The following is a 16,300-nucleotide window of genomic DNA, read 5'->3' as shown; positions in this document are numbered from 1 at the left end:
CAATAAAGCATCTGTTGCTGAACCGTTGCATAGACTCCTAGATAAGGGTACTAGATGACAGTGGATATCCAATCATGAAGATGCTTTTGAAAAAGTTAAAGAGTTGTTGTCATCTAAACAAGTCCTGGCTCACTACGATCTTCATAGCCATTGGTTCTAGTCTGTGATGCATATCTTGAATGACAACTTTAAGCAAAATGATCGAAGTGTGTGCCAAGTCTAATTGAATTTAAAAAAGACGCCGTTGCTGTTGGTAGCACTGCCTTCGTTTTATCGAATGACAACTTTATCCATAATTTCGGGTATAGTTCATAGATATTTCACATCTGGCTGTATACTAGCACCTTCTAGTGTAACATTTAACGTGACGACAGGGCGAAATTGATGAACTTGTATCACTAGGATTCCAATCTTATAGTCGTCACTCTGTTGGCAGTACTGGTAACTGATAAACCGTTTCCTTACTCCCATGATTCAAGACGGGAGTGACGTGTTCGCATGAAGGTCATGCAGGATATTAGGCAGTAGCTGGTGCTGTTGTAGGCGGAAGTTACGTTGCTAGATTGATTCGTGGCGTCTTTGTGTCTTGCTTCGTTCCTCAGCTGTGATATTACGCCTTCAAACTTAATCAAGTAAGTAATGTTGTGTTTGTTGTTGAGTGTGGCGGAAATTTTGATTCTATACAATTAGTGTATTAGTGAACGTTGTTAGGTACAAAATAAGGCATGCGACTACTGTAGCCTGTGTATGTGAACTCAAGGTCTTTTGTAGTAGCGATGTATTTCTAATGTTCCTCAGAAGGGGCTAGAATTTTAATAAATTTGCTTCTTTCTTCTGTCTGGATAGAAATGCTATTGACAAAACTGTAGCCGTCACGACGGTCTTTTTTTTTTTTTAATGGCCATATTTCATTGCTTTTTCAGGAACTAATATCCTTGAAAAGTGGCGGAAAACAGAATTTAAATTTTTAAAACTTAGTGAAATAACACAAAAACCGAATTTAAAAAATGCACCATTCCTACAAAAAAAAATTACTTTTCTATACGTAGCACAATTTCTTACTTGGTTATTTAAAGACGCTTTATCAATTACGGGGTTATTTAACGTCGATGGTATTGGTCATAGAGATCTGAGGCTGGGGATTCACCATAGATTACCTGACATTCGTCTTACGGTTAAGGAAAACCTGGAACAAAACAGGTAATTAACCCAAGCGGGGATCGAACCCGCGCCCGAGTGCAACTCCGGATGAGCAAGTAAGCGCCACAGCCGACAGAGCTACGCCGGTGGCTCATAGCACAATTATGCTTTCATTTGTGTAGGGCTGCTTACCTACCAGAGAGCGTAGGATATGCAAGGCGTACCCAAAGCCTGAGGAAAGCAAACCAATCTGTCACTGATCCTCGACCTTACGAAAATTCGCCTAAGCTCTATTCCACAGTGCCACAATTTGCACAAACGCATTTATGGGATATTAGCCTACGCCATGTGTTAACAAAAGAATTTGCAGTTTTTTCAGTATTTAACGATGACCTCTTTGAAAGTTCGAGAGGCGTCCATTTACAACCGTCGCACAAACCACGCACTTTGGGTCCTGCCCCCTCCATGGTCGTTAATCAAAACACTTCGTGATATGATCCAACTTCACGGAATATAATCAAATCTACCATCTTATGGCCTACGAACGTCAATTAGCCTGTAATCCGTACACTGTCACACTTTAATTACGAGAAAACGTTGCCATAGTAACTCCACAATCCTAGAAGCATACCCACGGACGTCTGGTCACCAGAGAGCCATATTCTACCACGGAAGAGGTAAAGTCACTAAAACCAAGTAGCTAGACACTAAACAAACCTTTTATAGCTTGACCACCACTTAACCACAAATAAATGCGCTCAAACCGACATTAATATTTAGAAAATACAGGCCAGCGTTTTCATGGAGTATTCAAATCGATTTCAATACAATCACCGTGTTGATTCACAATGATTTCAGTCTCAAGTGGGATCGGATCATATTCAAAACGCACTGAGTTGCATGGCAAAGCGTCAGTTATCCTATTCAAAACGGTTTAATACTCAGAGTGCATGAACGATCGTCATATGTTTCATCTGTCATCTGTTTTACCAAGAGCGAGCGCAATTTTTGTATGTTTGAAAGTGGTGTTGTAACAGAATAGGCCTCCATTAACAGCCAGAATATTAATTTTTCATGGGCATCAATTACAAAATGCAGTGTTGTTTATACCAAGGCCTACAAGATGACAAACATTCTAAGCTTCAGTTTCCGTATTTACAAGAATCTATATAGCCTACCCTTTAAATATGTACATATTTATGGAACAAAACACTAAAGTAATTCCCAGTTTCTAGTGGTGCAAATACTTATTCTCTCTTCAGATATTTTAAATAAATCCTTCTCAAAATAAAAAAGAAAAATTATTACACATTTTTTAAATTGATTTGTGAGTTTTTTTTTAGTTTTTAACTAGTTTTTTGTTCAATATTTGTAACAATGTATCTCAGAATCTATATACCCTTTAAATATGTAGGCTACATATTTACAACAAAACACTAAAGTAATTCCATATTTCTAGTGGTGCAAATACTTATTCTCTGTGCAGGTATTTTAAATGAATCCTTTTCAAAATAAATAAGAAAATTTATTACACATTTTTTAAATTGATTTACAAGGTTTTTTTTAGAGTTTTAACTAGTTTTTTTGTTCAATATTTGTAACAACATATCTCAGAATCTATATACCCTTTAAATGTGTACATATTTAGGCCTACAACAAAACACTAAAGTAATTCCCAATTTCTAGTGGTGCAAATACTTATTCTCTCTTCAGATATTTTAAATAAATCCTTCTCAAAATAAAAAAGAAAAATTATTACACATTTTTTAAATTGATTTGTGAGTTTTTTTTTAGTTTTTAACTAGTTTTTTGTTCAATATTTGTAACAATGTATCTCAGAATCTATATACCCTTTAAATATGTAGGCTACATATTTACAACAAAACACTAAAGTAATTCCCTATTTCTAGTGGTGCAAATACTTATTCTCTGTGCAGGTATTTTAAATGAATCCTTTTCAAAATAAATAAGAAAATTTATTACACATTTTTTAAATTGATTTACAAGGTTTTTTTTAGAGTTTTAACTAGTTTTTTTGTTCAATATTTGTAACAACATATCTCAGAATCTATATACCCTTTAAATGTGTACATATTTAGGCCTACAACAAAACACTAAAGTAATTCCCAATTTCTAGTGGTGCAAATACTTATTCTCTCTGCAGTCAATTTATTTTAAATGAATTCTTTTCTAAATTAATAAGAAAACTTATTACACATTTTTTAAATTGATTTACGAGGTTTTTTTTAGAGTTTATAACTAGTATTTTGTTCAATATTTGTAACAATGTATCTCAGAATCTATATACTCTTTAAATATGTACATATTTACAACAAAACACTAAAGTAATTCCCTATTTCTAGTGGTGCAAATACTTACTCTCTGCAGTTATTTTAAATGAATCCTTTTCAAAATAAATAGGAAAATTTATTACACATTTTTTAAATTGATTTACGAGTTTTTTTTAGAGTTTATAACTAGTATTTTGTTCAATATTTGTAACAATGTATCTCAGAATCTATATACTCTTTAAATATGTACATATTTACAACAAAACACTAAAGTAATTCCCTATTTCTAGTGGTGCAAATACTTACTCTCTGCAGTTATTTTAAATGAATCCTTTTCAAAATAAATAGGAAAATTTATTACACATTTTTTAAATTGATTTACGAGTTTTTTTTAGAGTTTATAACTAGTATTTTGTTCAATATTTGTAACAATGTATCTCAGAATCTATATACTCTTTAAATATGTACATATTTACAACAAAACACTAAAGTAATTCCCTATTTCTAGTGGTGCAGATACTTATTCTCTCTGCAGTTATTTTAAATGAATCCTTTTCAAAATAAATAAGAAAATTTATTACACATTTTTTAAATTGATTTACGAGGTTTTTGGAGTTTCTTAGGCAGTTTTTTGTTCAGTATTTGTAACAATGTATCTCGTTGTGTCCAATCTCAAGTGCTATCGTATTGCAGTCAGATGCATGATCCAGCTCTGACCACGTGACAGCCAGCACCGTGCTCTCAGGTGTCACTCACTGGAGTCTACACGGCTCCCTGCTCCTGCCCGGCCGTGGTTTACATTAACGATTGTTGCCAAAACGTTTAGAGGAATAAACACTTTGGAGTGTTCGTAAGATTGTTCAATAATTTATTTTACGTTATAGTGGGAAAGACGAAGCAGTTTCTGGGTAAATAGCCCTATATTACGTTCTGCGTAGCCTGTGATATAAATGGTAACCATGGTATCGTCGTAACTAGAGATCTGTGGAAATATGCATGCATGTATGCCGTAAAAATACCAAAACAACACAAAAATTTGGAAATATGAAACAAAACAAATTAAATATTATCCATAAATTAATTACAAACCTTTTTCTTCACAATTCTACAAAACAGCTTTTGTGAATTTTAACTCCTTGTATTGGCCTTAGCGAACAGTTCAGCCTATAAAAGTAGAATGGTGGAAAACGTCTGTACTCTGCGTGAGTAATTCTTTCACAGCTATGTTAACAGGGTCACTGAGTGTTCATGGATTTCTAAGCTTATATGGCAACAGCGGGGTTGAAACCTCTTACGCATGACGTACTATGTGGGAGGGATGAAGGAGTGAAGATGAGACCGACCAGCAACAATCTGGCCATATTCCTAACATTCTTTTTTTTCTTCTTTCCTGTTCTGACAACTTAGGCCTGCTGCTGGTGAATCCACTTATTCCAAACTCAATTTAAGAGTAAAACATTTCTAAGGAAACAAAATCCAAAATAAATAACCAAACGAAAGAAAGTCTGTTGCTATTACATAAAACATGTGACTAACACGTTAAAACAATTGCAATGATCAAAAATATGTTTTTCTTTCTACTCCAGCAGTGTAAACACTCTTTTTCACGATCTTTTTTTTTCCTTTTTGTATTTACAGCTATTGTTGTTAGGCCTTGATAGAATTCTCAAACAGAAACTTGTTGCTAGGGGTAACATAAAACGGACGCGCTTCCATACAGGGGCAGCGGCAAATTGGGGTTATGGTACTTTGTACTGATTTAATAGTTACTTAATATTGATAAGCGTATTACAAAATTTCTGAAATTGAAAAACTCGCTCTTCTCGTTTTTCAATCTTTTCCTCGATTTTATAAAAAACACTTCACTTATATCGCAATATAGGCCCACTATTAGTCAATCGTTAGTAAAGATATTGGTTAATATTCCACATTATTGTACCAGAGCCGTAAAATATTACCAGGGCAACTAAATCGTCATGCCTACTATTATGACGACATAACTTGTGACGTAAAGTTAAATATTATACGATTTGCCGTGCTATAACATTTAACACATCATTGTTGTCATAGCAACGCCTTTCTTCATAGACCATGATATCAAACTGGACATCATTACAAATTTATTGTTATTTTTTATTAGGCCTAAATGTTTTAAAATGCTGTCGTAAAAAATAACGTATGAAACACGTTTATAATTTTGTACAACTGCTGTACTGGTCAGAATTAGCCAAGTCGCTTCACTCATTGACTAAACATTGGCTCGCACAATATATTGTAGCATTATAAACTTGTTTCATAATAGGCCTATACTTATTTAGCATTACTATACCATACTTTCTTCTTCAATTGAAGCGTTGGGCCGAATAACAATCTATGTTACAACTTTTCAAAAAGGAACATGCTAGCAACGTCAGACGTGCTGATTATGGTATTGTTCTAACACTGCTGAGATTCCAACATGTGTAAATGAGCAACTGTTGTTTTCCGCGGTCATGAACTTGTAAATTTGTTGCAACTGCCTACATGTCAAGACAAACTTGGCATGTAGAGAGTTGCAATTTACTGAATTGCAAACAAAAGAAAATCGGTGACAAATGTTAAAGTAGCCTATAAGCGATTTATCTAAAAGCGGAAATGAATCTAATCTGTCCCCACTTGTACGATTAGTCAGTCAGTGAATCTGTATTATTATTCTAATCCAATATTTTGAAAACGAATTTTTACGGACTCCGTAACATATTTGAGCAAAGCGAATTACTTGTTGCATAGAAATGACTTTGAAAGCTGCAATGCCACTCATTCATTACAGTTCCTGCAAGATCATTGGAGTACGTGTTAATGGAAGAAGGTCAGCAGTGACTTGTGAATAGTATTTGTAGGTTTCACTGTTTTCTTGCTTTCTGGTGTGCAGAATGGCAAAACCGAATCCTATTCCAGACCTCAAGCAGCGAGTGAAGACCCTGGAGGGACAGGTTCGACAGCTGCTTCCTCTCATAGAGGAGGTGAGGGTCCTCAAGGAGAGGTTGGACTCGCGGTCCCTGCATGGCCTGGAGGCAAGGAAGGAAGAGGAAAAAGTAGGGAGCAGCAACAACATTGAGGAGCTGAAGGAGGAATTGAAGCTGAGAGAGAGGGAATTAAGAGAAACACAGGCTGAACTGGAAAAGCTGAAAGAAGAATCGGAAAGGGTAAGAGTTCCGCTGTTGCCATATTTACAGTTACTACTGAACAACTTAAATGAGATCACAGTTAAGGTTTTATTCCACAGAACTATTTGCTACTACCAGACATTCAGAAAATGGGGGACGAGGAAAATTGAAAAATATTTAAGACAATTTGTAGCCATGTACATAATGCGAAAGATAGAATTAGAAATGTCGTGTTGTTTAGTACAATACATTCAGTAGTTGGTTGTGAGTTATTCTGTTTCTCATAGCACTGTCACCTTACTGACTGAGCTACGTCTGAACCTGATTCCTTTGTGATTACAGGAGAAAGCAGAACTGAGGCAGAAATGTGAAGGAGAGCACCAGTTGCGGCTCCAGCAGGAAAATGTAAGTGATGAGCTGTTACCATGGTTACAGATACAGTAATTGGACAGTTGAGGGTACATTAAAGGTTGGAGCAGTAAGCACGAAAAACTTTAAAATAGGCAGACATGCAGACGCTAAGGTCTGTTCAAATAGGCACTTAATTGAATGATAAATATGACTACTCCATTATATATCAGAATGTAGTGACAGTAATATTACTGGCAATATCTTAAAGACGAAAATGGCGATAGCTGAGTGACAGGAGGCCGAGGACAGTGAGGAGGTTTGAGTGGGTTAGGTGAGGGGCTAGCTGAAGTGTGATTTATATGGCACTGCTTGTATTTGCTTTGAACAAGCTTCCTTATTCGCCGGCCAATTTGCTGGCTATATTTTCTAATGAAGCTGCTTATTTATTTCACTAGCGTCTTATTTTGAATTCCCATTGACTGAAACACACTGAATGACAAGTTGAACGTGTCCAACATTAATGCTCAGTGAAAGCGATAAGCCGGTTGATTTTACTAGCGGCTTCCAAAGAAATGGGATGTCAGGACTTCAGGGAATGAATCTCTGAACATCTGGCGAATACATCTGCCTTCAGTGCAGGCATTTGCAGTGGTATGGCCTTTGTCTAACAAGCAAGTGTGGCATGATGTTTTGTCCTTGTCCTGTGCAATTGGGTCTTTCTATACTGGTTCCTTAAAAAGCAAAGTTTATGTCCCCCAAGTTTAACATGAAAAGAAATAGTTGACAATTCCTGCTAGAGAAAAGTATGTGAGGACTGTTATTAAGATATTCCACTGTTATAAACAGTTAAGAAATAAAAGAGGAGATAGGACCGTGTAAATGTTTATGAACCAGCGTATTTTCCAGCCAGATATTCATTCTGGTAAAGCATCAAGGTGCGACAGAAGAAGCTAGGAAGTAGCTTTAAAAGCAACAGCATAAATCATACTTAAGTAACAGGAGTGCAAGGACAGTGACTAGTTTAGAGTTGATTTTATGAGGAGAAATGTAATCATGAAAATGTGGATTACATATCAGGGCGGCAGGTCTAGACCAGTGGTTCTCAAAGTATGGGTCGCGACGCCTTGGGTTGTCATGTAAAGAGCAGAGGGATGGATCATAAAATAAAACAACAATGGCTTTAACATACATTTATGTCGTATTTGACGAAAACTTAGTGAAAGTGTTTGAAAGATATGTCAATAAGGAAGGCACGTCTAAGAGGCAAAATAGAATACATTGGAAAGTAGGTTAGCATATTCTGGTTTCTCATCTCGCAGGTACGATACTTTACAAAGTGGCCGCTATCGACTGGTTTTCAGTAAAATCATATTTTTTTTTTCCAATTGTCTAGGGATTTTTTTTTGTTGCTTTTTTTTTTGAGGGTGGTACATATACGGTAGTGAGGGAAGAGGAGGTTGCAATGAAAAGTCTCCCCAAAAAATGGGCAGCATCTTCACAACGTTTGACGCACACTGGTCTACATGACCAGCAGCGCATCTGTTTTAGGTCTTATGAAAGTCTGAATTATGTTCTGGTAGTTAGGTGATCCACGGTCCATTTATTTTAGGGCTTACCATGAAAATACAAATTACGGTTTGTTCTGTGGCCCATTTCTTAAAACTTCATCATGAAAATGAAGATCAACTTCCTGCAGATGTTCAGTTTATTTGAGGACTCGTCATAATTATTTAACTCTTTAGGGAAAATAATAGACCGATGAGAAGTTTTATCTGAAAGCCTTTATCCAAACATTGGTAGCTGTTGTCTCATTTCCTGATGCTGTATACCGGCCATCAGCTTGATTCCTTCATGAAACCTGTTGCTTCAAGTCAGACTGTCACCTAACCAGCTGAGCTTTCTCTAATCCATAATTGTTTATATTACAGAGTTACCAGGATCAGCTGGGGAAGCTGAGACAAGAACTGGAGGCTGGGCGGGAGATGAGGCGCCAGCTGGAAGAAGTAAGTGTGAGCTGTTACCATGGTTACAGTTTGTACGTATGTATTTATTTACACTGCAAGTGGGCAGCGCCCAGTGGCAGTGGTATCTATATTAATAATAAATCTGTAGCCGAAATTTTTTTGGTAATTTTCGATTGTCCAAAAATAATTGGTCCTAATATATATAATTAGCCACCCTCAAACCGAAAATCGCTTTTTTGAAATTTTTGTTTGTATGTCTGTCTGTATTTTTGTTACCTTTTCACGCGATAATGGCTGAATGGATTACGATGAAAATTGGAATATAAATTAAGTTCATTATAACTTAGATTATAGGCTATATGGCATTGAAAATACATTATTTAAAAGGGGGGTTATAAGGGGGCCTGAATTAAATAAATCGAAATATCTCGCTTATTATTGATTTTTATGAAAAATGTTACATAACAAAAATATCTTTACAAATCATTTCCGATAAGTTTTATTCTTTGAAAAATTTTGATAGGACTGATATTTAATGAGATAAGTGGGTTTTAAAATTAAAATAACTGCCATCTAAGGCCGTGTAATGAAATAAACAAATGACTTCGTCTATAAGGGGCCTTGGTCAACAACAATCGAAAGCTATGAATCATAGCCTACAGAGAATGTTTCTGTGTTTGTATGAATCAATATCGGAAGCTAAATTAACCGATTTGTATAATTAATTATTATTTCACCATTGGAAAGTGTAGTTTCTCTGTATGGACATAATGCTATAATGTTATTACAGTAACTTCTGAGTGAATTGAGGACAGGTAAGATTAAAATAGCTTCTTATGCACAGAAAACTTGATAGGCTATTCTGTGTATTCGTTTCCTGTATTTCTTAAAATAATGTTTATCTGAGAGAATTAACGAACAACGAGAGTGTATTAATTTAGTATGCAGTAATAATATGTTAGCTTAGCATTTCATTATTTTATAATCCAAATTTTAACTATGCTCAATTGAATGGAGTTAAAATACATAAAATACATATGCATTAAATGCAATGCAAAAAATTTGGGTAATGAGCCAAGCAGCTTATGTTGCCCTGTTGTAAAATAAAATTTGTTCCTCCTGAGATTCAAGAGCCCCCATAACAAATTGAAAACTTACTTATCGGGGTACATCCGTTATCAACACACTTTTTATATATAATATAATATAATATAATATAATATAATATAATATAATATAATATAATATAATATAATATAATATAATATAATATAATATAATATAATATAATATAATATAATATAATATAATGTAATATCATATAATATAAATTTAGTTATTTAAGTTATTTGAAGGGTTCACAACCATAGTGGGCCAAGCGCCATTTACTCAATACGTAGAAAACAATGGTTAATATTAAGTTATTACCATAATTCAATGGAAACCTATAACAAGTAAAATAAAGTATACACATTAAATCTAAATGATGTCAATGTTCATTGAACTATGGATGCAAATAATAAAAATTAAGAAACATGTTAAAGGAATTGTCATTGCACCAAATGAGTGTCTCTGGACCAAAATGATTTCATTTTAATTATTTAAATACAATTTAAATTAAGTAACATATTAAACGATTTATCCTTCTATCAAACACGAATGTTCCCTGGATAAAATGTCCTATTTTAATTATGTAATTACTTTATATTTACTTCTAACGGGTGCAGCGAAGCGCACGGGTACGGCTAGTACACAATATAAACAATACACAATAAAATTACAATTTACAATTCAATTATACAATACACAACCCAATTATAGGGGAGATTTGCCTTATTTGTACCATTGTACACATTTTATTTTTGTCTAATTTTAACTGACAAATGTTGAATCATTTCAGTAGCGACATCTTAATCCTTGGTATGTGGGGAGGATTTTCCTAAAAAGAAAAGTTTACTTCAAGTTAACATAAAGTCATGACGTTCAGTTTTCTAAATGTCTCCAATGAGTACAAATTAGGCAACTGGTTTCCTAAATTGTACCACATACATCAGGGCATCAAAGTTCTTGCTGAGGATGGTGTGTCCATCAAGCAATAGCAATACTGGCCTTTCTTTGGGAGGATGGACGGAGGAAATGAATTGTTGCATCCATTTGACGAATAATTCAGAGTTGATGTAGCCAGTTTCTGAAACTGTAATAAAAATGACTTGTGGAGCACCAACAGACAGATCATATTCATGGGAGGAACATATTGACCAGATGCACTGGCACATCGTTGCATTCACTCCTTTTTCCGCTCGATATCACACCCACTTCTTTCTTGCCTTTCCTCGCTACGATTTTCTGTGTCTTCTTCTGCACTGTGGAGAAGCCACTTTCGTCCACATTGAAAATTCTCGTGGATTCCAATTTGTATCTTTCACTGTTTTCCAGCAGATCGAAGAATTCATAGACACGTTCCTTGTTGTACTCTTTCGCTCGAGCCATGGATGTTGCCTCTGTCTGCCTACACAATTTGGGATGCCTCTTCAGATAGGCTGTGCATAATACCATTTCTTCAATGCTTGGTCCTTTTCACGATTGAAATTAAGTGGCAGTCCATTTCTCTGAGCTACATCAAAAGCAAGTTTCCTAACATCTGTTGGAGTTAATCCAAATATCATTTAAGTTATTCAAACTTTAGAATGTGATTTTCAAGTTCATTTTCAATTTCTGCCGAAAATACTGCGGTTCTTCCAAACGATTTAACATCTCCAATAGCATTTACGTTTTTGTTTTTCGCATGTTTTAGTATTGTAGGCTTAGGCACATTGTACATTCGGGCACATTCATTTATTGCATGATCGCCATTCATATATGCAGCAACATCAAGATTTTTGCCATTCTGGAATTAATGTAAAATGCAATTATAATTTGTTGCAAAGGAAGAAACTTAAAAACGCCAGAACATGAAATGTGGAAATTATTCGATTAAATTGTGTTTATGCTATTTTGTCACAGTAATTTTTATTATTTGTAATGAACGTCTGACATGACTATTTTAAATTCAGAATTGAATGTGTTTTATTTCCTAAAATAAAAATTATAGTATTATATTCATATTAGAATGATTAGAAGTTAATAAATTATAATTGCTGACTTAAATTAGGTATATTTTTCTTCATACGTCACTATAATTTCATACATTTATAATGAAAGTTCCCTATATTGTACCGGTACATTATAGCAAACTGAAGCCGGTACAAAATACGCAACCTCGCCATGTTTTCTTTGTTAAATTCTTGCTGCTTAACGGTTCCTAACAGAAGTCTGTAACTTAATGACAGTTACAAAATATAAATGTAGTTTTAAATAATATACAGCATTGTGGACTTCCGCTTAGCTTTCGGAAGTAATTGTTGTAGCCAGGTAGCGCAGAAACTAGATTGAAACTACCGAAACCAAGTTTTCTCACTTCACAACCCACAGCCTTCGTCTCTCATAAAATGGCATATTTGTAGATGTAGTTCACAATGTTCGACGTAGATGGCAACACTTATCAAGGAACTAATTTTCAAGACGATGGTACAATTTAGGCAACGGTACAAATTACGTAACTCTCCGCTACAATACTTAATACAGTTATAAGTTATACACAACACAATAAGAATACTACTATACTACGTTGGCTTCTCTAACCGAGCCCTTATGTCTACCCATGCTTTCTGACCTAGATGTGCTCTATACAATGATGTTATTCTAGTTTTCCTACGTCTGTTCTCCAAAGTTTCCCATTTAAGTTCTTTTATCGTATCGTTTCCGTCTTCTCTTTTACCTTTAACCTTTTACGAGGGATTTTGCGAGCTCCATTCAGTCTTTGCTCATTTTAATAATGATAAATGAATATTAGTTATAATACTATTAGTATTATAAAATCATCGTCATCATCATCATAGTCATGTTTCTAGTCCAGTTATCGACATCTGAGGTTCTTCTCAACCAGATTTGTTTTTAATTACAGAGTAAGGAGGAAGCACTGCGGGCTCTGCGAGAAGAACTGCAAGCGAAGGGGGAGGAACTGAAGAAAATGGCGGACGAACTGCAAGCGGAGCGCCAGAAGACAGCAGTAGGCCTAAGTGTGAGCTGTTGCCATGGTTACAGTTACTGAGCAACGATTGATAGAAACTGTTACAACAGAGATTCCGACCAGCTGCAGTTGGAGAGCAAACTTAATTTGAGTTTCAGACTAGAACTGCTACCACTACTATCACTACTGCTACTACTACTCTACTACTACTAATAATAGGGTACTGTCGCTACTACTGACATGACTGTAGTTATGGCTATTGTCAATAGTACTGACATCACTGTTGTTATGGCTACTGTCACTTCTACTGACATTACTGTAGTTATGGCTACTGTCACTACTACTGACATTACTGTAGTTATGGCTACTGTCACTACTAGTGACATTACTGTAGTTATGGCTACTGTTACTACTACTGACATTACTGTAATTATGGATACTGTCACTACTACTAACATTACTGTAGTCATGGCTACTGTCACTACTACAGACATTACTGTAGTCATGGCTACTGTCACTACTACAGACATTACTGTAGTCATGGCTACTGTCACTACTACTGACATTACTGTAGTTATGGCTACTGTCACTACTACTGACATTACTGTAGTTATGCCTACTGACACTACTACTGACATTACTGTAGTTATGGCTACTGTCACTACTACTGACATTACTGTAGTTATGGCTACTGTCACTACTACTGACATTACTGTAGTTATGGCTACTGTCACTACTACTGACATTACTGTAGTTATGGCTACTGTCACTACTACAGACATTACTGTAGTCATGGCTACTGTCACTACTACTGACATTACTGTAGTTATGGCTACTGTCACTACTACTGACATTACTGTAGTTATGCCTACTGACACTACTACTGACATTACTGTAGTTGTGGCTACTGTCACTACTACAGACATTACTGTAGTTATGGCTACTGTCACTACTACAGACATTATTGTAGTTATGGCTACTGTCACTGCTACTGACATTACTGTAGTTATGGCTACTGTCACTACTACTGACATTACTGTAGTTATGGCTACTGTCACTACTACTGACATTACTGTAATTATGGATACTGTCACTACTACTGATATTACTGTAGTCATGGCTACTGTCACTACTACTGACATTACTGTAGTCATGGCTAGTGTCACTACTACTGCCATCAGCTTCACTCAGCCTAGTGAACTGTCACCTAGCTGACTGAGCTTCCTCTGACCAGATTGTTTTGTCTGCTGCAGGAGCTCAGAGCTGCGGCTGAGGTCGGGCCCAGCCTGGAGCAGAAGGACAGGCTAGGCAGGACTGAGCTACACCGGGCAGCGGAGCGGGGGGACACACACAGGGTGCAGCTGCTCCTGGATGCAGGCAGCCTGGTGAACGCCGAGGATCGTAATGGCCGCACGCCCTTGTGGCTGGGTGCATGTGAAGGCCGCCAGGATGCGTGCAGGGCGCTGCTGGCTGCCGGGGCGCGGTTGGATTTGAAGTCACGACCATCTGGCCGCACAGCTCTGCATGAGTCTGCACTCAATGGGCACCCTGCAGTGTGTGAGCTGCTGCTGGCAGCTGGGGCGCGGCCCAACGAGCCTGGTGATGCAGACCAGCGGACTGCACTGCACTGTGCAGCATGTAATGGCCACGCCCCAGTGGTGCAGCTGCTGTTGCAGCATGGCGCTGAGCGGGGGGCGAAGACTAAGTATGGACGGACGGCCCTGGACCTGGCGCGTCAGCGGGGACACACAGCAGTGGCGGCCATGCTGCAGGGCTGAGCAGGCGCAGTGCTGCCAACACGACAGCAATACCATTATACCACAGTAACCAGCGGGAATGTGTTGTGTTGGCATCACTGCTCTGCGTGTAATGCTGTTACTTCATTGCTCTAGGCTGTCGTTACTCTCGTGTTGTGTGGCTTTGTTGTGGTTGGAGCTTGACACGCCACTGATGCCTTGTGATTATTATTATTATTATTATTATTATTATTATTATTATTATTATTATTATTACTGTAATCAATAGTCGATTGTCTTTATAATTATTGTTCAAATTGCTGTACAAAATATCCAAATAAAAATATGTTAAAATTGTTTATGTTGGTATCACTGTTTGTGTAAAACATACAGGATTGTTGTTATTGTGATACGCCACTGATCCATCAGCATCTGATCTGGACTATTTCAAGCACAGTATGTCGCCTCGCCCTGTCCGATGACGTTGATACGCCACTGACTGCCGTTACTGCTCCTGTTCCTTACACGCACATCCATACTACGGCCATTTTTATGCCTATATTTATTCGCAATATGAGAAAAAAGCATTTCTGTTGGCATCAGTGTTGCTGCACGAACTCGACATCCAGGCCTAGAAACTTGTATTAGGCCTAATTAGTCCATGAAGTAGGCCTACGCCACTGATAACTTCAAAGACTCAAACACGGTTTACCGCCCTGTACTTTGTGACCGCCATATTGTGAAAAGGGTAAGCGTGAAGTAAGAATTTATATCTCCTGATATGGGAAGAGGAAAACTTACCTACTAGGCCTAACATAGCCCTATCAATAGGCGAAGGCGTTTGTCTGTACACCCCTGCCTGCGGAATCAAACATTTACATTTATAATGCAGAGCATTGAACACCCCTGAGATATTGTTTGGTATTCATTGATCATACATAGCTTACATAATCAACATCAGACGTAATTCAGCCTAATTATTGTTTCCATTCACCTCCACTGCCGACGTCAGTATGCGGTACGGACATCAGTTTCTTCCGTGTGTGTGCCCTCCTCCACTCTCAATCGGCGTAGCCCTACATAACATGAGAATGGATCTGGGAGTGAAAAATGACGGTCTGGAACAAACTTAGTTCTGCAACAAGTTAGGCCTATTTGTAAAATATTAACCCTATGTTAGATATAGGCTTACCACCTGCCTATAGTCCTAGATCGTATATATCTTGAAGAATCTTAGCCGTGCAACAAGTTAGGCTACTCACAAAATATTAGGCTTGCGTTAGACATAGCGCCTACTTAAGCCATATTTTCCAGTTCCACGTACAGTTTGTAACGTTGTAGGCCTGCAGCTTGTGTTCTATGATATCTCAGTAAAGAGTTCGGTTACTTACTGAGGATACTTTTCGGCTACTTACTTAGGCTGCTTTTAGAGAACTCCTGAATGCCCATTATTGTTGGCAGCTGATTAAGGTCGTTCCTGATGTGAGTTACGAGAACGTTTGCCAGATGTCCTCTATTGTATGGGGTGTCCAATATTTGAGATCGGATAAATTTTTCCCATATCAATTCCGCATGGGAATCCATTTACGAATATTATAACGAC

General features: G+C 36.9%; 1 protein-coding gene across 1 annotated transcript; it reads left to right on the top strand.

The window, feature by feature from the left end:
* Positions 1 to 481: 481 nt before the first annotated feature.
* LOC138713037 (ankyrin repeat domain-containing protein 6-like) lies at positions 482 to 15,056 on the top strand. Its single transcript, XM_069844747.1, has 6 exons — positions 482 to 632; positions 6,343 to 6,616; positions 6,920 to 6,982; positions 8,857 to 8,931; positions 12,896 to 13,012; positions 14,215 to 15,056. The coding sequence occupies exons 2-6, from the start codon at positions 6,344 to 6,346 to the stop codon at positions 14,737 to 14,739; spliced, it is 1,053 nt and encodes a 350-aa protein (XP_069700848.1). The 5' UTR covers positions 482 to 632; position 6,343; the 3' UTR covers positions 14,740 to 15,056.
* Positions 15,057 to 16,300: the final 1,244 nt, after the last annotated feature.

The sequence above is a fragment of the Periplaneta americana genome, chromosome 2 (genome assembly GCF_040183065.1).
Source record: "Periplaneta americana isolate PAMFEO1 chromosome 2, P.americana_PAMFEO1_priV1, whole genome shotgun sequence".
Lineage (NCBI taxonomy): Eukaryota > Metazoa > Arthropoda > Insecta > Blattodea > Blattidae > Periplaneta > Periplaneta americana.
Note: the sequence above shows the minus strand (reverse complement) of the source record. Positions and strands in the feature narration are given on the sequence as shown.